Source organism: Sinocyclocheilus anshuiensis, unplaced genomic scaffold (genome assembly GCF_001515605.1).
Source record: "Sinocyclocheilus anshuiensis isolate Anshui unplaced genomic scaffold, SAMN03320099.WGS_v1.1 scaffold230, whole genome shotgun sequence".
NCBI classification, from domain to species: Eukaryota; Metazoa; Chordata; class Actinopteri; order Cypriniformes; family Cyprinidae; genus Sinocyclocheilus; species Sinocyclocheilus anshuiensis.
The window spans coordinates 718906-740890 of record NW_015546034.1 but is presented as its reverse complement, the minus strand read 5'-3'; the positions used below and the strand labels follow the sequence as shown (position 1 = coordinate 740890).

The 21985-nt window shown below is 38.2% G+C and overlaps 2 protein-coding genes and 1 non-coding gene across 3 annotated transcripts in view; 2 read left to right on the top strand and 1 right to left on the bottom strand.

Moving 5' to 3' along the window:
• Window positions 1-18597, top strand: part of LOC107698822 (metastasis-associated protein MTA3-like) — a 36554-nt gene extending 17957 nt beyond the window's left edge. The window contains exons 10-19 of the mRNA XM_016499941.1: window positions 4999-5073; window positions 5202-5260; window positions 5440-5561; window positions 6864-7021; window positions 7376-7598; window positions 11193-11285; window positions 11361-11543; window positions 12152-12183; window positions 13931-14055; window positions 17247-18597. Coding sequence (XP_016355427.1) covers window positions 4999-5073; window positions 5202-5260; window positions 5440-5561; window positions 6864-7021; window positions 7376-7598; window positions 11193-11285; window positions 11361-11543; window positions 12152-12183; window positions 13931-14055; window positions 17247-17412 — 1236 coding nt within the window. The 3' untranslated portion in view covers window positions 17413-18597. The remainder of the gene's footprint in view (window positions 1-4998; window positions 5074-5201; window positions 5261-5439; window positions 5562-6863; window positions 7022-7375; window positions 7599-11192; window positions 11286-11360; window positions 11544-12151; window positions 12184-13930; window positions 14056-17246) is intronic.
• A 14-nt stretch (window positions 18598-18611) lies between these two features.
• Window positions 18612-20083, bottom strand: LOC107698821 (hydroxycarboxylic acid receptor 3-like). The gene is made up of 2 exons (XM_016499939.1): window positions 19856-20083; window positions 18612-19661 (listed from the first exon to the last, which is right to left on the bottom strand). The coding sequence occupies exon 2, from the start codon at window positions 19646-19648 to the stop codon at window positions 18710-18712; it is 939 nt and encodes a 312-aa protein (XP_016355425.1). The 5' UTR covers window positions 19649-19661; window positions 19856-20083; the 3' UTR covers window positions 18612-18709.
• Window positions 20084-20670: 587 nt separating this feature from the next.
• Window positions 20671-20764, top strand: trnai-uau (transfer RNA isoleucine (anticodon UAU)). The gene is made up of 2 exons: window positions 20671-20708; window positions 20729-20764. It is a non-coding gene; the product is annotated as a tRNA-Ile (tRNA).
• The last annotated feature ends 1221 nt before the right edge of the window (window positions 20765-21985 follow it).

The window sequence follows — 21985 nt, the reverse complement described above, 5'->3', positions numbered from 1 at the left end:
GCTTCCTTCGGCCATCCTCGTGCCCAACAGCACGGACAGTGTTGTCATACACTTCTTGGAAAGATTTGTCAGTACGAAGTGCTTTCAGTGATTTAAGGGTCGAATGTATGTAGTCAAACGACCGTCTCAAATCAAGCGATCTAGCTTGGAGAACCTGGAACAAAACATCGGTGTGTCCAAAAATTGCTCGGAAAACATCAAGTAGAAACATGAACTTGAAATCCTGCAATTTCTGTTTGAGTGCCATGGCCTGAGCGATCGCGTCATTATCCCAGCCTGGTTCCGTCATGATTCGGTCAAAGACAATGTTCAGACTCTGCCGGATTTCACATACTGCATTCACGGCGTGGCTTTTAAAGTTCCACCGAGTAGCCGAGCCTCCGAGAATTCGAACTGAATTGTCAGCCTCAGTCAGTAAAGTGGTCTTTTTGGGTGATCGAGCGAAAAAATTGTGGAAACAGTCCAGGTAACAGTGCACAAAAAGTGCATGTGGGCACTGTTCTTTCACACGGGCCCTCACACCCCCTCACTGCCCACTCATACAACTTGCGCCGTCATATGTTTGACAAATGAACTTGGCCTCTGGGTTGTACTTCTGAATTACTTTCATTAACACTTCAGAAAGTGATTCGGCGTCTCTGTCGGCACTAACGTCGTGGAAACCCAGAAATCTCTCGCAGATAGCGCCACTGACATTCACATAACGGAGAATGACGGACAGCTGGCATTTACATGAGACATCGGTAGTGTCATCTGCTTGTATTGCAAAGAAATCAGTTGACTGAATTTCTTGATCTATTGCATTATTTACAACAGTGGCTATACTGTCAATTATGTCATTTTGAATTGATTTTGAAGTACCTTTGAAAATGGTGGATGTTTTCAGATGCTCTGCAAGTGCTGGGTCAAACTCTGAAAAGGTTTCTAGAAGTTGTACAAAATTCCCTTTGTTTTTACTTGTAGCAGACTCATCGTGACCACGAAATGCGTGTTCTTGCTGACCCAAATATAGAACCGCAATGATCAGTTTGCGCAAAAGATCACGGTTTTTCACCACCTGCTCGTTATGCCGCAGTACCCCAATGGCAGCGGCCTGGCTGAGTGCCTCATCGATTCTTACCCGCCCGAACAACTTCAGCTTAAGAGTGGAAGATATGTGGCTCCGAGACTTTGCATGTCTTTCCATAGCTCTTGCTAAATTCTTCATATCGTTGAAACCAGTCGTAATCCATGGATTGAATCCTCCAGTTGATTCGTCAAATAGCAGACAAGGCCAGCAGAAGAGTTTGTTCAAGTTCACTGAGCCTGTTAGCCACTCGGTTTTGCTAAATAATTCGTTTCTAAAACAGCGCGTTCGGCCGCATAATGAAGATTGTTTTATGTCCAGATTAGGCGTGGGTCTTCCTTCATTTTTTATTTTTAGCTGCTGCTCAAAAGGGAGCTTTTTAAATTTATTTGCGATATAATATTCAATATCTCGTCCCTCCATATTTACTACATTATAGGCGCCACAGAGTTGTTCAAGCATATTACAACGTCATTGATGTCTCAACGGTGATTGGTTGATAAACCAAGGGAGGCTAGCCTCCTCTGTAAATTTTGTAAGCCATTAAGAAATAGAGCCGCTCTGCTGACGCGTAGAAATACTCGATGCTGATTGGTTAATTTTTTATCAACGGAGGCCAGAATCTCCATGTTTGGATTGTGCTTCCCCCCCCTCCCCTTCTCTATCCACAGAGACGTTCATGGTGAATACAGCAGCGGTAAAAACCCAGGGGATTCCGACTTAAGTAATATTTTATTGTTTGCAATGGTGAAATTACAATTAAGAAATACACATTATGAAGACATTAAATATTATATTGAGATTTCATTAACATTAAATTGTAAGCTACTATTACTATTTTTACACCTCAAAATTTTGCGTAGGCTGTGCCTCCCCTGACGAGCCGCCACTGGCTCTAGATGGTTGCTAGGGTGTTGTAGCTGGTTGCTGTGGTGTTGCTATGCAGTTGCTGTAGTGTTCTGAGTGTTTTTTTTATCATGGTGGTGTGCAGTGAGTGGTTTGTTGTAAGTGGTTGCTAGGGTGTTATATCTGGTTGCTAGGTTGTTGCTATATGGTTGCTATAGTGTTTCGAAGGGTGTTTTTTATCATGTTGGTATGTAGTAGGTAGTTTGTTATATGGTGTTGCTAAGGTAATCTGTTGGTTGCTAGGGCATTGCTGACAGTGCAACACATGAATTGAAGAAAATGATTCATGTCTGGAGCACAAACCAGATGCCAGATTCATTAAACATGGACGTTCATTAGTTTGAGTTGTGGGATTGTTTAGATCGCTAACACTGCGTACAATAGTGACTAGTAACAAAAGTGATTAGTAATAGTGATTTCCACTGATCTTTTATTACACAAGTTCGCTGTCTAAGCCTCATCCCATCTGTCTGTGTGTCTGCAGCCCTTCCTGTCTGTGCAGCTGAATAAAGGGGCTCTGGAGGTGCTGGTGTTCACAGGCAGCAAGAGTCCACGCAGAGCTTTCAGAAAAGCGGATAAGGGAATACTGCATGATGGGAGAGAGCACTCACAGTTACAGTCATTTCTTAATTTATGCCAGGAGTTATGTAAATGAAAAACGAAGTCGAGATCGATATGAAGCTTGAGTCGTAGACCTTTTTAATGATGTAAGTTAGTTTATGAAGTTAATTGCATTCTTTAACATTAAAACTAGCAGTAACTCTGAACTCATGTAAACAAAGAACGCTTCTGCGCTGGCGTCCTCCCACAGGTTGAGATTTTAAACAAACACATTTAGTTAACCAAATGAAACAATACACATTTTAATGCTATAAAAGTGTGCACATTGAGAGAAGTAAACAGCAGAGGTTCATGTTAACAACTTCTTTAACTTGAGCAAACACTGCTAATACACATATACATTTGTTAATAAAGTTAATAAAACGAAAACATGCATGTTTTAATGCTAGAGAATAACGATGGTGCCTGGATCAGTGAGCTGCGCCTGGGGCCGATGACGTCACTTCCAGAGAGGCATGCCCAGGCCTGTTGTATACGCCCCCGTCCCTTGACTCCACCCCCATGTCAAAACAGTGCCCGCTGTCTTTAGGCAGAGCTAAAAACGGTCCGTGCAGCGCGGTTCAAACGAGTCGCGCTCTTTAGCTTTTGACGCGTTTTGGAATTCGCGTGCGCTAAAGAAATGAGAGCGCATATGAGTTATCAAATTGTTATCACTCGCGTGTTACTGCTACATCTGGTCTAAAATTTAGTGCTGCCATCCTGTGTTGACATTGTGAAACTGCATAGGCCTATTTTGTAAATTGTGCTATTTAAGTTTGGACACCCCTGGTGTAATGTGTCAAAGCAGACATATTTGAGCACTTTCATGTGCCATATTTACACACAATTTTGCCATGAGCTGCTTGCTTACTAAAGATTTGCTAAAAGACTGAAGTGCATCAAGAATCATTTTGGAATTCAATCATGAAATGCCTAAAGATTCTCACCCCTAGCAGAAAGATGTCTTGAAAGGCGCTATAGGGGGAAAGAAGAACAGTTTAAACTGGATTGTTATATGTGGTGCTGTTGAAAAAACAGAAATGATAGTTAGAGGAGCAAAGCAAAGAACGACACTTCAAATGAAGGGATGGAAGAGTAGCAGCAGAGATGAGGTGATGTGAGGCTGAACGATGGGAAGATTGGACCTGCTGAGAGGGTTTGATTTGGAGCGTGTTGCTTCTTGACCAAACTTAAACATTTGATCCGTTCATTCAGAGACAAGGGTACTTATTTGTATGGGGGCTGGAGTGAGAGCTTTGGTGTTAGGGTGTAAATGCAAGGAAAAGCTGTTTTCTATTGCTCTGAGAAATGGGATTTCTTTACTCTGGGGCTTTACTTCTCAAAATGGAATGAACAACAACTGCACTTCTACAGAGCCACTTTATAGCACACAATAAGAATCACTTGTTCAAGAACACCAAATAGTCTCATAGAGATCGACTTGGTTTAAATGGTGCACTGGTTTTCTCTTACTCTTTGTTTCCCTTTCTGTCTTAAAGCAGTCATCGATAGTGATTGATTTGTGCTGTGATTAATAGATAGAAGAGACGGATTCAAAACGTTTAAAACATCATCGACCATTGCAAGGTTCGAATATCTAATTCAGCTTGTCTGGCTGATTCTGCATTCATTCTGTACAGGTAGTTTTAAAGATTTACAAACGATTGAAATGTCAAGTGGTCTAGGTGTTGTATAATTATTCATAAAATTGTGAAAATGATAGGTTACATTTTTAACACCTTGTCAAATGTCCAAAGTGCATGTTGCCAGATACCCATTTACAGAATGAGGATAATGACTACAGATAAAGATCAGGAATTGCAGATCATGAAAAAGGGCTACATTTCTCTCTCTCCGATTAAACACAGTATTTCTCATTGTTTTATTAAACTTTATTTTATTTAGGTAAACACAACTTTAAACACAACTTAAGCATAAAAGTTAAGAAGATGGATTCATACTAGAGAAGAACTGTAATCTAATGATTTCCCATCTTTAGTTTCCTCGTCGGGTTCAAAAACCAAAAGAAAGGCAGAGAAACCAGCCACTAAAAATACATAGCCTCAGGATACCTCAGGATGTTAATCTAAATGTTCTTCATAACACCAGCTGTCAGCCTAGAACACCTCTGTGTTCATTTTTATACTCTGCACACCCTCGCATAGATGTGGGCCAAAAGTGGGGGCTCGGCCAGCTTTATATTAAGATTTCTTAAATTCTTTGCACCCGTTTCATGAACGTTCCTTTGCGCTCAGCGGGTCCTCATGAATAATCATGAGCGTCTGCATGCGATTCTAGACATATCACGCTCAAAATAAATATTCCATAAATTCCGACCACTTAAAGAATTAAGACAAGAGCTGTATCTTCAGTACGACGCCTCCTTATGGTTTTTGACGTCTTAAATAACCTGTGTTTTATTTCAGCTTCCTTGGAAGTCGCTGACCAGCATCATTGAGTATTATTACATGTGGAAAACCACAGACAGATATGTTCAGCAGGTGAGCAGCATTTTTAGTTTAAAGCTGTACTTTGATAGATTTTCTTTAATTATCTGGAAATCTCTTTCTCTGTTTGCTCTGACTGTCTTTGATCTCGCTTTAAGCTTAATATTTATCATTTTGTACAGAAACGACTGAAGGCAGCTGAAGCAGAGAGCAAACTGAAGCAAGTGTACATCCCTACATAGTGAGTTTTAGCATCTCTAAAATACCAGCTCTACACCATCATTTCAATGGTCCTTTATATTAGGATCAGTCTCAGCTACTTCTCCAGTGACTGCTTGTGATCGGATTTAGATTTTGCATGTTTATAAACCTCTTGTAAAAGATTATAGTGTGAAATCTCATTTGCTTTTTGCCTCACAGCAACAAACCCAATCCCAACCAGATCTCCGTCAGTAACGGCAAAATGGCTACTGTAAATGGTGCAGCAGGAACAGGCAGTTTCCACACAGCCGGAGGCGGCCGCGCATGTGAGAGCTGTTTTGGTGAGTAAAGACCCTCTTCGCCTAATTACAGTCAACACAGCCATCCAATCAATTCGCTGCTTCTCCCGGAGGGCATGTCACACCTCCTGTAATCAATGGGGCTGGATACTGCATTTTCACCTTTTTATCTTCCAATCAGGTCAGTCAAAGGTGCCGCATCACAATCTATGTGATCAGCAATGATTAGTCTGGATCAATATCGCCTTTTAGTAATGAACTCACAGTAGGGGAGCATAAAGTGAATTTAAATTGAACCTAATCCTTTCATTGTGTAGGGCCCTATGAAATTCATTTTATTTGTTTCCAAATTCCGTTTTTTCGTTTTAATTTTTCTGAATTCAGTGTTGTTGTTTTTTTTGGTTAAAGTTGATGGTTTTCCGTTTTAATGGTTAAATTAAATTGTATTAATCAAAAAGCATATCTAATTAAATAAATCCTGAAACTTACTAAGTACTTAAACACCAATTTATTAAAGGTTTGAACAAAAATGACATTTTTAAGGCCCTATGAAATATATTTTATTTTTCTGCTAAATAAATTATGGTAAATAATTTTTCTGGTAAATAAAAAATATGTTTTAATAATTTTATTAGTAGCAGTAGTACTATCATTACATTAAGTAATAGTTATATCACGGTTTCTTCAAGTTAAACCAAACTTTTATTTTGACAGGTTGCTGTGAAGACCTTTTGGTTTCTATTTGTATATGATAAGACGATAGTTTTACTCAAAAGAAACGGTAAAATGCTCATGAAGTGACTCTCAGAGCAGTTCTAGAGATGTTCATGTACTCATATATTGAGGCGGCAGAGGCTGAAAACACCTTAAGGGTCTCGTGCACGTCTGCGCCATTCATTCACACAGACACACAGAACATGCAGGATTCATATTTAAATGCTATTTCTGCTGCTTAATATTTCACAGACATTAGTCCATATCACATTTTGATTTAAGTATACTGACCTACTTTTGACGTATCCATCCAAAATTTGGAAAATCCGTAACGTTCCACGTTATACAGTAAATTCCATTTTTATGACTGGAGACCATTTTTATGATCCGTCCTCGTTTTCGCCGAAATCATTGGGCCCTAATTGTGTTGTAGTACATTGCTTTATATTTTTCTTTAGTTTGCAATTATGTTTTCATGAAGGCTGTCTGTTCTTTTAGACAAACTTAGGTATACAGAATTAATTGAATGGGAATGAGGTTTTCCTGAACAAGAATGACACATCAGGCATAATTACACTTTTTAGTGCATTTCATATTAGTGGCTTGTTAATTTTTATTCTCTGTTTACAGCCGCACAGTCTGCTCAGTGGTACTCGTGGGGTCCCCCTAACATGCAGTGTCGCCTTTGTGTGTCCTGTTGGATGTACTGGAAAAAGTATGGTGGCCTAAAGATGCCAAGCAGAGCTGAGGGGGAAGAGGAAAAAACGCCTCCAAGCCCTGCACCCAATGTAAGTACAGTTCTGACGGTGTAGATCTGCATTGAGCTATTGGTTTAGCTAATATATAGAACTACATTGAAAAAGTGCTACCATAGTACTAATATCACTTGTAAATAATTACATTTTGGCTTTGGGAGGCAAAATTTCAGAGCAAAAACACATTGTGATTGGCGCAAACCATTTATCCTGGTTGCAAATGAACAGAGGTCAGGGAGGCATCAGGAGTCGTCTCAAAACTTTAAGAAAGCCATGATATTCCGTTTCAGTTTTTGCTGTTTTCCCACTGTACATCTTATTTTGGTTGTATTTCCATTTTTTTCCTGTATCAATCCCTAACTTCCTTCATTGTCTGTCTCTCCACAGGAGATGCGTTCTCGTGGCCATGGTGCCCGTCAGTCTTCCCACATGGTTCCGATAAGGAACAGCGGCAGCCCCAAATCCTCCATGAAGACTAAGCAGGCGTTCCTCCTGCAGGCCACGCGCCTCACCAAGCTGGCGCGTCACATGTGCCGTGATCTCATCAGGCTGCGCCGGGCCGCGCGCCGCCCCTTTGTGCCCATTAACTGTGGTGCCATAAAGGCGGAGTGTAAGAGCTCTTTAAATTCCTAACTTCAGCCTCGTGTGCAAACACACCCACCACCCACACTGTCCCGCCCGCTCTGTTCCCTGACCACACCTGTCCACATCTCGCTGTCATTCCTCCCCTCCATCTTCTGTCTCGTACTGTTTTTATTATTATTATAATTATTGTTATTATATTTTATTTTGGTTTTTGTATTCTCCCCACCCCATTTCCAATAAAGACTGCCTGTCCTCCATATTTTGCGTTTCAATCATCTTTTCAGTTCAAATTCACTTTCCCCCCCCTCACACTTGTTGACTTGGGTTAAGGGTTTTATGATGTTGCTTAAATTGAACATAAGCACATTTTTTAGCACTTCTCTCAGTTTGTTGAAGAGAGTTTTGTATGCACACATCACAAACACAAAGACTTAATGGATGCCCTACTATGCCTGCTTCATCGTACATTGTAATTTTACTTGAAATGCGTATCATAATCTGAGCCTTATATTTATTAAAAGCTCAATGAGAGACTTGAAAGACTTTGCCTAAAGAAAGCTATATTTTGCACACTGATGTACTAAAATAACTAGGGGTACTGTTTGGTTTAAAGTTACATGTTTTTTTTTTTTTTTTTGCTGTTACTTAAAGTCTCCCCAGATTTGCTCTTAAGAAGGATAAGCTATTTTGGTTTTGCGTTTTTTTCCCCTAAACACTTTTATAGTGTTTTAATGCATGTGGCACTACAATTTAAGGGGATGGGATATATTTTTGTGTATTCTAGGTTTATTGTGGGAGGATTTTAGAGCTATAAGAGTTGGATTTGCAGGATTTTAGTGAGTAAATTCAAAAACGTATGCATATTTTACTTGTAAATATTGTACATTTGTGAATAGTCACTCTTAGACTTGTCAGAAAGCCTTTATGGATATTAAGTTCAAGAGTGAATGACACTAGGTTGTGGTGTTTAGATGTTCTCAGTCCAGTTGGTTCAGGCAGAAGGATCTCTTTGATTTTGCACAGAACAAACACCCTCTAATGTCGATCTGGGATCTTTCTTTAAATGTTCAGTTTATTTTCTGAAGATTATACCCACAGCTGCTTTATCAAATCTAAACATAGAACAATTAGTACTAGGAAGTACATACATTCAACATATGTTTTTACTTTTTGCCTTTTAAATCTTTTTTTATTTACCCATTATAAAATGTGCATTAGGATTTTATTTTTTGACTGAGATCAAATAAATTATTAGGATAACTTGTTACATCAACAGAAAAAAGTACAAAAATTCATAATGGTGTGTGCCAAGATTTATAGTTGAAATACTGTCCCTGTCAGGAAAATGTATGGAAATATGTACCTCTGGAGTGTGGATTGTCAGTTAGTGTATGTACGTTAATGCCTCAGCTTTAATTTTTGTCACTTCCACTGAACTGCCTCTAAATACAGACAGTTTCATCACTGATTGTACCTAAGTGAACACTAATGTCTCTAAGGGAAGAATATGTCTTATTTTATTGTAGCAGACCGCTTATACAACATTTTATGTGGAATAGCTAATTGAATTGCTATTACCTGTGCATCCAGTCAATCATTCGGTAGCTACCATTGACAGGCTGTTCAGAGTCATGCATGTATGTAATGAGATGATGAAGTGTTGGTTAACAAGAAACTCTTCTATTGTGCTTTTCAGTAATGCAAGAATGATGGACTATCAGTCTCATTTTTGGTGCAGTTTAGGATCTAATTAATTAGATGTTCAATAAGTTGGAAGGAGTTATTTACAAAACATTGAGTCATGCAGTTGGAAAAATTCCCTAGTGTGTTTGTTATTCTGATATTCAAAACTGAAGTTTGTTCTCCTAAAGAGTTTGCACACTAGTCTGCAATTTGTCAAAAGGCCAATTTAAAATGCTGGGGAAGTTGGCCAATGGCGGTAATTGATCAGGAGGACTTTGTGTCTTGGGAAGTGTTACGTTGGCACAGAAAAGAAAAATGGCCCTAGACCAGAACTTTTAAAGGGATGGTTTTGCGACATTGGCAATAATTTAAGATTTTTGGGCTTCTTAAATGGTTACTGATTTATTATTTGTCATAGAGCGCATTTGAGTTGATGTTAATTAATGAAACACCGAGTTGCGATGAAAGAGAAAGATGCATCACAAACTAAAAACCCTCAAATATGCAACACACTTTTAAACAAGCCCAGAGATGAGGTTACAGATCGTGGTAGCCAGGCTTTGCTCTAAAGGCAGCTGTTTCCTCTTGACAGGCACTTGTAAATAGGTCACTTTTACAGGGAGAGCTCATATCAACAGGGCAAGAGAGCCAATCACCTGCTCTGCGTCTGTCCAATCAGAAGTTTTTCCACTCAGATTTGCATTGCCCCCCTCCCATCATGCGAAACCTCCATTCTATGCTTCCATTCCACCTCTGTCTTCACCCCAAACACGTCTGTATGTATCCCCAGCCATAAAAAGTTGTTCTGACATCTGTGTCCTGAAGCACGAGGGACCCGGGTGGGGGCAGCATGCTCTTTGGTTTGTCTCTCTTTTATTTTTCTTTGTGTGAATGTCTTGTGGGCAACCAAAACACAAATAAAACCATGGCTGAAACCATCCTATCTGAGTCCTTGTAGTTTCATGTGTCTCGTGTACCTGTCCATCACTCTGTTGCACGCACACCGACAGGCAGAGCAGAGCGGCAATCATGTGAAATCTCCGACAGCATGAGCTCCATCGGCTTCTGCCTTGCCTTCATGACTTGTTTACATGCACACACTCATAAGAAGCCGCTGTGAATGCAACATCGCATTTGTTTTCCTCTTTCCAACCTCATTCAACATGCTGGCTAACTAGGTTATGTTCAACACATAGCCTGCCCATCAGAGATTGTGCATGAAAATCATGGAATAATCAGGTTTAGTGCATCGAAATGTGACACACAAATGATGCAATGAATCACGGGAGTTTAATAAAACACATTTGCAACCATGAGGATTCAAAGGTGAAGAAAACAGTTTGTTACACACATAAAAGTCAGAGAACTGCTATTTCAGCACTTCCCCGAAGGCACAGGTTCATTTTAAAAAATGGATTTTGTGTCGCTAGATAATGCATCACCCAGTTCAGCAACGTTTTTTCTCCACATTCGATGTATTGTTGAAAGGGTAATGAATTGAACTTATATCGGTACATCTTCAAGACAGCTTCTCTCCAGGTTTGCCAAGTCAACAAGAAGAACTGCCTGAAGAGAACGGCTTTAAACAACTTCCAACTCTTCTGGAGTTTTAATGAATTTTAAAACCAACCAAAGAAAGTTGGAGTGGTTTTAATGGGTTCACTGTGGTCAGATCAATGTTCCGGAGTTCACCGGGAAGAACTACATTCACTAGGGCCTAAAGAACGAACCGAGCAGCAAATGAGATTTGACTCTGCTTGCTGCTCCCATAAAAATTGTTGTCCGGTCAGAAAGATTAGTCACAGGTTGGTGTATCGCCTCAACATCCATCAAGCCGGCCTTTTCGTGTTGGTGTCTAAGTGTGAATGTCTCTTTCTCGCTCTTTGACTTGCTTCTATCTCCGTTTGTTTGTTCTGTACTACCGGTCGATGAATAGATATGATCCGGGTGTCAGAGGGCATGACAGGGCGACCTATGAAGCCCAAATCTTCCCCGAGGAGCACCCTGACCAGCGTCTTGCAGTATCTCGGTGAGCCACACAACATTACAAATGCTTCCTTTGAGCTGTAACTAACTGATGACAGTGAATATTCTGTAATTTCAGAGACTCGTCCAGCAATGCACGTTCAACGTCCTCATCGCACCCCTGGCCTACAGGTGCAGCCCCCACGGCGCCTACTTTCCTCTCTTCCCAGCCATGGCCCACATGGCATGTTGGGAAAACGGAGCTACCATCACCACAGCAGGGTTGAATCTGCAGAGAGAAGAGCCAGTGCTCCAGGACAAGGTGGGTTTACAGTAAAAATACATACCACTCTTAAAAATAAAGAGAACCATTTTGGGTTCTCTAAAGAACATACTAGCTTATTTGAAACAATATCTATTGTACATAAACGTTCCAAAAGGGTTTTTTTTGCAGTGATGTCATAGAACATCATTTTTTGCTTCCTCAAAAGACCTTTCAGTGAACAATTCTTAAAAGAACCATTGTTTTTCTTAGTGTGAAATACATGTTAATAATCTGAAGAACCTTTTAATTCCATGGATGTTAAAGGTTCTTCATAGAACCATCAATGCCAATAAAGAACATTTACTTTTAAGAGTTCTCTATTATAGATCAGTGGTATAAACATAAAAATAAAGGTTACCTGACTTCTTTTTTCTTAGTGTAAAGAATATTTTAAAGAACCTCTAAACATCTAAAGAAACTTTTTTTCCAGTAAAGAACCTTTTTTTATGCATTGAAAAGTTTCCATGGGATGTTAAAGGTTCTTCATGGAATCATAGATGCCCATAAAGAACCTATATTTTTTAGGAGTATAGATGTCAAAGATGGTTAATAATAATGGTATTATATGCATACTTCTTACTACGCACCTCTTTTTTTTGTCATAGAAAATCCAGCCCATATTGTGGGACCCATTCTGGTAAGTAACAATGACTTGATTCACTCGTATCACTGGTTTAGACTAAAGCAGGAAGGTCTCATATATTATCAGTGTGGTTTCATCAGACTGGAAGACAATAACTTACTAGCATTTGTGTTGCTGAGAGAGCGAGATTCCATCTTATAACATATTTGAATGCAGATACTGTTGACGCTGTGAATCGGTTCAGGTGACAGCTTCAATCTCCAGCCTCGGAGGTTTCCCACTGATTATTGCGGCCGGGTGAAATGGAAATGAGAAGCGAGAGAGCAAAACAAACACAAAAGCACTCACTGTTCATCCATGAGATGAATAATGTAAATATAGTGGATGGACCTTCACCTCATTTTTGGCCTGCCATTTCTAAAACTGAAGAAGATTAAAAGTTGCTTTATTGTTTCAGTTGTTTATCTCTATGGATGCTATTTGCATCTTGTGGGACCAAACAAATTTATAGATCCCAGGTTGAGTTTCAACCTAGGAAAACAATTGAAGAAAATTGCTTTGTTACTAAGACTTTTTTTTGTGCATCTTGTGATTTAAAATTCATTACAAGTCTGTGTATTGGGGAGTAACTAAGATAGTGAGAAACACCAACAAGGTTATAAATAATAACGAGCCATCGGTAAATTATTCTGTTTATTACATGACTACTTAAAATGCAAGCACATTAAATATTAATTAAACAATTTTACTATAATTATCTTTAATTTTGTAGATTTTGTATTTTATCTTTCACTAAGAAGAATAATCCATTTCAAAGCAGAAAAAAGTGGAAGGCCGTCACTGAATAAAAAATAAAAAAGGTAATTGCGACTTTTTATCTCACAATTGACTTTTTTTCTCAGAATTGCGTGATACAAACTCGCAATTGTGAGATAAAAAGTCATAATTTTGAGAGATAAAGTCAGAATTGCGTGATATAAACTTGCAATTGCGAGACATAATGTCGCAATTCTGAGAAATTAAGTCAGAACTGCGAGATATAAACTCATTCTGACTTTTTTCCTCAGAATTGCAAGCTTATATCTCGAAATTGTTATCTTTAATTTTGTAGATTTTGTATTTTATCTTTCACTAAGAAGAATAATCCATTTCAAAGCAGAAAAAAGTGGAAGGCCGTCACTGAATAAAAAATAAAAAAGGTAATTGCGACTTTTTATCTCACAATTGACTTTTTTTCTCAGAATTGCGTGATACAAACTCGCAATTGTGAGATAAAAAGTCATAATTTTGAGAGATAAAGTCAGAATTGCGTGATATAAACTTGCAATTGCGAGACATAATGTCGCAATTCTCAGAAATGAAGTCAGAACTGCGAGATATAAACTCATTCTGACTTTTTTCCTCAGAACTGCAAGCTTATATCTCGAAATTGTGACTTTACATCTAGCAGTTCTGACTTTATAATTCGCAATTGTGAATTTATATCACGCAATTCTGAGAAAAAAGTCAGAATTGTGAGATAAAAAGTCGCAATAACCTTTTTTTTTATTCAGTGGCGGAAACGGGCTTCCACTGAAAACAGTCAACCTATAGCAACACTAATTTTATATATATGTGAAATTTTTTTTTTTTGCTAAATCATTTTTTATTTATTGATTTTGGGACTCTTGAGCTTCTAGGCATCTACCAAATGTTTATGCTCACTATAAGAATGAATACTGAAGTCCTCTAAGGGCATATAGTCAGTAATTCTTTTGCAAGAGGGAAATATTTCAAGATGCCATCTCCTTCCCTATTTCAGCAGCATAATGGAAGCAGCACCGGTGCCTCCAACGCTCGTAACAGTGGCCTGATGCTCCGCAAGAGACGACCCAACTGGATCGATGCTCCCGATGACAGCTTCTTTCTGGTTTCCCGAGAGACGAGGTGTGCAAACCAACCTCGCTGTCTATTTTGGCAGTATTTCCCATGGCATCGCACTCCTCTAAAACCTAAACTTGTCGTGCCTTGTTCACTAAGTGACACCGACATCCACTTTTGTGTGCTTTCATTTGGTTAGCTTCACTCAGGCCTGTACATAGAGCCTAGAGACAAATTTAATAGAAAACAGCAGGGCAGACACACTCCATGTCAAAAAACAGCCCTTATCTTGTTCTTCCATGATTGGCACCTGCAGAGGTTATCCCCTGAGATGGCATGACACATCTGATTAAGTTTCCATCATTTTGATTCAACCTTCACATAAGAGTGACTGATCTTGGTGATAGGATTGGCACGTGTAATTACTGCATTGGTCATACCCAGTGACAGTGGAGGGTCTAAGCCGGAGTTGTCAGTGTAGGAAATGGGCGAGTCAATCTCAGATGTCAGGGACAATTTTTCAATAACAAAGATCCTATAATTAACAATACCCATGATCCCATTAATCTGTGGTGGCATGGAGAGACAACTGAAAAAGAATGATTTTTGATGCAGATTGAGGTTAGGTTTAATCCAGAGAGATGAGACTCCACAGGTAACTTAATGCTTCACAAACACACATACACTCCCAGTCAAAAGTTTGAACACACAACTTTACATTTTTATTTATTTATTTTAGATGTTTAGGATTCTCATGATCCTAAAACCTGTTATGCTTAAATGCTTGAAAATAGCTTTGTAAATAAAGTGTCATTTTTATCAATTCTGAAAAGATTGCATTTTTACATTATATAACATATAGGAATTATTATTTATTATTACATAAATCTCATACTTTCATTAGTTATTTCAGTTTTGCTAACTGATTTAGTTTTTTTTTGTCTTGTTTTATTGTATTTTATTTATTTACTTATTTTATTTTTTGTTTGGTTCGATTTGAGTTTTTTTGTTTTGTTTTGGTTTTAGTTTGTTTTTTGTTTAGTTTTGCTTTGAGTACAGTTTAGTTTAGTTTAGTTTTGTTTTTGTTTGTTTTGTTTTGTATATAAAATAATCAAAAATGAGTAGTTGTGTCCAAAGTTTTGATTGCCAGTGTACTTGTCTCACTACCTTTGTGAATGTGCTTTTTTAGTTCCTTATAACAATGTAGAGTCATAGCAACATTTCTCAGTAGAATTGTTTGGCAGTGTTATTTAGACTGGAATTACAATGAAACAAACGAAAATGTTATTTTGAGCAGGGGGAATTGGACACATGATTTGCCCTGTTGTTTCATGACTACTTTTTAGTGACTGTTTGCTTGTCTCGTTTTGTTGCTGCAGCTGTTAGACACCTGAACATGGTAAGATCGCACGCACCGTACACAAAACCTAAACCACATTACCTGTGGAGTCTTGCAAAATGTATGAAATGTATGACCAAAAGAGACACTCGATTAACCTATACACTCAATATGAACTGCATTTCTGGTGGCTTTTGACATCTCAGCCTGCAAAATGTGTTTTTATGCTTAATGTAGATCAGACAGACAGAAGTCAGATAGTCATAATAGTTCATCCACAGCAGCAAGGGGTTTGGTTTTAACATCTTTGGCATTGAGAAGTAGATGTGAGCTTGAAGAAAAATGCCTCTCCATTACAGCCACATCCATATGAGCCATGACTTGCACAGCTCCCTATGGCCTCGAGCGCTGGAGCGGATGCTAGGCTAAATTTAGCGCCCCTGCTCTGAAAGATTAGCCTTTAACTAGGCAAGAGACCCAGAGACAAATGGGATCTGGTCTGGGACTCAGCCTGGTTCTCTAACAGGTTTACACCAGACTGTCACGACTCTCTCATGCTGAAATTGCACTCTGTTGTTTGAGTTGATGTTAAAATAGATAGTAAATATATGCTTCATATCATTGTATAGTATTTGTAGTGTTAAAGGTTTGCTGTTGCTTTGCAAAAGAACTAATCAAATCCATCAGTGCAAAAGCATGCAACCTAATCATAGTTATATTACGGCTCTGTGCTGGTAATGAATGAATATGTGTATTTGTGTTAACGTAGTGTGATTTATAAAGTAAACACATATGCTATAAATGCAAGCACATTCTAGAATATCATCATGCATTTGTTGTTCGAGAGACCCAGTTAACGGTTCTTTCATTATGGCCAATCTAATCTAAGGGCTGTCCCCTGTGGATGCCTGTCGGCCTCATTCATTTTGCATGAACGTTAGACCCAGGCGATTCATTCATTTCTCTCTCTGCAATATATGTACCCGATCATGAATAGAACATTGTTTATGTCACTAAGTCATGTTGTTTTATGCTATTTCGCTTAATAATTGCTACCTCTTATATCTGCAACGTGCCGAGGTAAACGCAATTGTACTATGTGATGCACAAAGGAAAACTGAATCTGTACAGTTTTCAATTTTGTTTTCTTTCTTGATATTTTATAAACTAGTAAGCAAGCTCACATTCCAAAGCTTGCAAGATGTGATAAAGCATGTTAGTTCTTCTTGTGTATTTCCTGTCACAATATTTTAGAAATATCCTGTTGCACACAAAGTATTGCACAACACAGGGGATTCCATGATACTTGCATTCTAAATTATTGCAATGACTTGGTATAGTAAACGTTTTGCTTTAATTAATATTTTAAAATATATTTTCAATACCATATATTTAAAATATTTAATAATTAATACACTACCGTTCATAATTTTGCATTGGTAAGATTAAGAGTTTTTAAAAGAAGTCTCTTAGGCTCACTAAGGCTGCATTTGATATAAAAATACAGTAATATTTTTAAATATTATTACAAATTTAAGACCAATGTTTTCTATTTTTTTCCTATAAAGTATAATTTATTCCTGTGATGGCAAAGCTAAATTTTCAGCATCATTACACCAGTTTTCATTGTCACATGATCCTTCAGAAATGCTGTTTTGCTGCTCAAGAAACATTTCTTATTATTATCAATGTTGAACTGCTTAAAATATTTTTTTTGTGGAAACCATTTTTAGTATGTTTTGATGAATATGAATACAGCGTTTATTTGAAATAGATTTTTTTGGAACATTTTAAATGTCTTCACTGTCACTTTTGATCAATTTAAGGCATACCTAAAAAAAAAAAAAAAGGACCTATTATGTATTGTTAAATGTAAGCTATGACATATGACATGTGTTTGATCTTCCTGTTCCCTCAGGAAGGCCAGAAGGCTGCTCTCCCGTTCACAGTTAAGAAGAGCGTGCAGACAACCATGTGAGCAGATCAGCCTGCGCAGGGTCCCCCAGGGGCCAGCGCAGGTACCTGTCCTGGCGCCCCCTCACCCCAGTTTACGGATGCGAGGCCCAATCGTCATCCACGACTGACCCCCTCGCCTGCATTGTTCCCTCAGCCTGTTCTGTCACTTTCTCATTTGCTGCCTAACTCTGCACTGCACAGGCCACAAGCCACTAAAACACTTCTTATTCCTCTTTAGTCTACTTCTTCTAAAACTTTCACTTCCTATTCAGGACAAAAGACTCTCAGTAATAAAGCATTTAGCTAATAACCCCCAATAAAATGATACTTGTATATTCAGAACCTTCTTGGATGGCAGCCTGCAATTCTTGTTTCAATATCTTTCTAAGTACTGAATGCTCATGAAGTTTCAATACAAACACTTTTACCTTGCAGCAACTTGTAACATTAGCTCTAAGCACTTGTTTGATGAGAATCTATGGCTGTGGAAACTAAACTTACAGGGTTCCACGAGTGGCCATGCCTCAAATGTGTATCATGTACAGTCAGGTCAATGCTGACCACTCAACAGACTCTTTTGAGAAGTGTTAGTGTACTCTTTGTATATTTAGTTAGCTCTGCATTGAATGGTTTCCTTTATTTCTCTGTATCTTCTGTGCGTATCATGACAAGTACAAGTTTGTGAGCTGTTTTTATATTGTATTCAAGCGAGGACTGGATTTTATGTTGAGTTGCTGGCTATTAGGTGGTCTTAACTGAGAGCATGTTCAATAGATTCTTTTAACTGGAGATGTTGTAATGATTCGTGGAAGTCAAAGCAGTCTTTGCAACTCTTAAATATTCATTCAGGAATTATGGTTCTGTTCCCCTGGACATTGAAGACTCTTTCAGATGCCCTTTGGATGTTTTTAAGGAAGAAACTCATTGGCTTTTTAACTTCAAAGGGCAATGTGACCGCATGTGAGTGTGAAACAATAAGCTATTTTGTTTTCTATGCCTCATACATTTCTGTTGTATTTCATTGTGTGTCAAACATTTACTGAAAAATGCTAAATAAAAAAGCGCAGTACAGATTGTACGTCTATGTGATAATATGAAAAGCAATTGATGATGCATGTCACAGGCAGAACACATGACAACAAACTATAGAAAGGTGTACAGTATAGCATATTATAGAATGTATTGTGCAAAATAATAATAAATTTTCACACCCTCATGTTGTTCCAAACCTGTATGACTGTTGCAGAACACAAAAGAAGATATTAAGAAAACATTTTTCAAAGTATTATCTTAAGTGTTAGAAAGAACGTCATACAGGTATGGAACAACATGTGAAGGTGAGTAATAAATGAATTTAAATTTTTATGCGAACTATACCTTTAAGACACATTTTAATTCCCCCCAATGCACAGTTTCTCAGGTAGATTAACGTTTTCTGTTTGTTTTCGCACTCATCTTGAACTTCGTCAACCCTAATGAGTTGGTTTTGCCCTTTAGGGTGTCACGAAACCAAGCACTAACGTGGCAGTAGATGACTGGATCCAGTGCACTGTTCATGTAGGTTAAAGCTAAAGAAGCATGAAAACACACCTTGAGGAATTCTGAACAGGAAAACACTTGAAGGAAGATGCCAAAAGTGACTGTAGGCAGGAAACACAGAACAAATATGATCACAAGAAACAGAAGCAATCTCACTGCCCGCTTCACCCTGCGGTGTGCCCCCTTAGACTGGCGACCGTGGACGTGAAAGGAAACCCGCACAAAGCAGAAGACCACCAGTGCAAATGCTAACAGGACCTCTATCAGCTGGACTGAATTATATATCCTCATCTGAACCAACGGCCATGTCCATGAGAGAAAAGTGTGGCATGTGAGCTTTGAAGAGTTTATCTGTGATGCGAGAACCAGGTTCAGGGCGGTTGGAAGGCGAAGGAGTAGAACAACCATCCAAACCGTGCTAGCCAACATTATAGCTTGTCTCACACTCATTCGACAAATGCGATGGTGTGGGTGAAGGATCCTGAAGAAGCGGTCCACGGCTAAAATTGACATGAAAGCCATGCTTGCTGAGTAGTTTACTGATATGATATATAAAATGAGGCGGCAAAAGGATTCGCCAAATATCCAGTCTTCACCACGGAAGAGATAATCTATGCAGAAAGGCAGCCCAGTGAGGAGTAGGAGGTCAGATATCACCAAGCAGAAGAGATACACATTGCAGGCTTTCCATGTTGACTTGAAGAACAAAATCCACAGAGCAAACACATTTCCAGGCAACCCAAAGATGAACTCCAAAATGAGAACAGGCTTTAAAATGGAAGAAACAAGGGTCTGAGGTTCTGTGCAGGAGGTGATGTTACTCATGATGAAAAGTAACCTAAAGTAAATTAATATTGTGTTAACACAATGTAAATACAAAGATGTTCGCCAATTCTGCTCAGTTAATGGTGAATTGTGGTGGAATAAACCCCCTAAATTATTTGTAATTCATAATCTTAATCCTTAGTCTATTTTTGGCAAAAGAATGAAGAAAATATAATCAAGGTAGATTAAAAGTCTTTTTAGACTTACCAAATGAGGAGTTGTTGTCGTTATCGTGACGGTTAGAGATCGATTTTGTAAGTTGCAGTAAGTTGTTGGGAAACGATACCACTGTGGGCGGAGTAAAGGAAGATTAATGATCTTTACGTTTGATATCTGTTATTATTTTATTTAGATCGCAAATCAGTAATGTTAATCATATCACATAATCAACTGTAGGCTATGCGGTGGAAAAAAAAAACATAAATCGAAAGAAGAGCCGAGATGAATTCTTGAATGTGATGTCACTTCAGGGCAGTGATGTACTCTCATAGTAGCCTATTGGGAAATATTTGCACACCATACTGGGAGACAACTGGGATATGTGATAAGAATATGTTCTGTTTTATTTTAAAGTGTAAAAACTCACAATAAATGTCAAGCAGTATATGTGCTTCTAAAACGGCTATATATTTGATTTTTTTGGGGGGGGACTTTGGGACAGACAAAACACGTATTACTCAACAATACGTAGTCGCTGTACAATTACTAACCAGGGGTTTTAAGAAAAAATTCCACAATGGCGCCCAAAAGGGGACTTAAAACACCTTAGACACCACTAGGGGGCAGTACAGTCCTAAAACATAAACTAATAACCAACTGTGTCCATTCATAAACTGGTTCACTGATGGGGTGACAAACGGTCCTTGTGGATAATACACCGTTAACTTAGGTTGAAAGATATATGTGTGACATTATCACCAGTAAGGGACCAAGAGATCCGTCTTACGTTTCCTTTTTCAAGTTTTAGGAAACATGAGGATCTCATCCTATTGTGATGATTATTGTTCTAACGCATAACCTAAGCTCCAGTGGCGCAATCGGTTAGCGCGCGGTACTTATACAGCAGTACAAAGCAGAGCAATGCCGAGGTTGTGAGTTCGAGCCTCATCTGGAGCAGAGTTTTGAACGATTAAAATATAGGGGTGTCTGCAAAATCGCACAAGAATGGTAGTTGGTAGACGGTCTCAACTAAGTATGTGCTGAAAATAGTTACAGGACTTCGTAACTCACACTGCTGCGTAAGGCGACTACACTGTTATTGAGCAGTAAATGTGTGGACAAACCATAGACTATAAAAACATGGACGTAGTGTCCGTGATTTGATGTAAAAGTCACTGTTGTCTGTTTTTCTTTACACAGTTTAGAGGTCTGTGTTGGATGTAGAGTTATAGCCTATTAGTCATCCAGAAACATCTAATCACAGCAACGATTTCATATGTTTCTTTTTAAATTTATGTTCTTGGCGCACATTTACATGTAAACATCACATTTACATATAAACAGCACAGCCTTGTCAAATCTTTTGGTCTGATCAGATTTCATCTAAGCTCTACCAATGCCAAAAGTGTCATGTCAAATCCCACAAAACAACCACTTTTGATTCTTGACTGGGAAATAGGCCTAGAGCAGAATTCTGGAATAAATTATTCCATGTGTTTTTATGATTACAGTCTCTTTAAATCGATCTGTCTGTCTTATTATGTTTTAAATATACAATAAACAGGTTTATGTATTTATCATAAGCCAATCCAATTTGTTTCCGTCTCATACAATAGCAAACAACTGAATATTGTTTAACTTGAGAAAGGAAAATTTGAAATTGCATCATATGACCCCTTTAAGTGAATAAATGTAGGCCTACATCTATGGCATAATTTTCTGAGTACAGAAATCTTACAGATTTATTTTATGACTGACAAATATACATAACATTAAGTTTATTGATCAAAATTTTATGCAATTCAAATACAAATAAATTTAGGCCTAAATCTATCTATCTATCTATCTATCTATCTATCTATCTATCTATCTATCTATCTATCTATCTGTCTGTCTCTCTGTCTCTGTCTATCCAGCAAACAAACTACCCACATAAAGCAACATCAAATGAGAGAAACTATTTATAATTTTTTATTAATATTCGTAAACATATTTAATATTCAAAACTATTTTTTAAATGACTGACTTTGTGCATGAGTTTAAAATGTTCATCACTTGTAAAAGCCCTGAACTCAATAGAGAAAGAGTAAAACAGAAAATCTCCCTCCTCTGCCTTTATGTGCAGAATGAATGACCATCTTTAAGTTCTCAAGTTTTATTTTATTGCCTTGTCACGGC

Bases quoted from the DNA above. Each gene is read 5' to 3' on its own strand.
- LOC107698821 (XM_016499939.1), bottom strand. From the start codon at position 19,648: ATGAGTAACATCACCTCCTGCACAGAACCTCAGACCCTTGTTTCTTCC.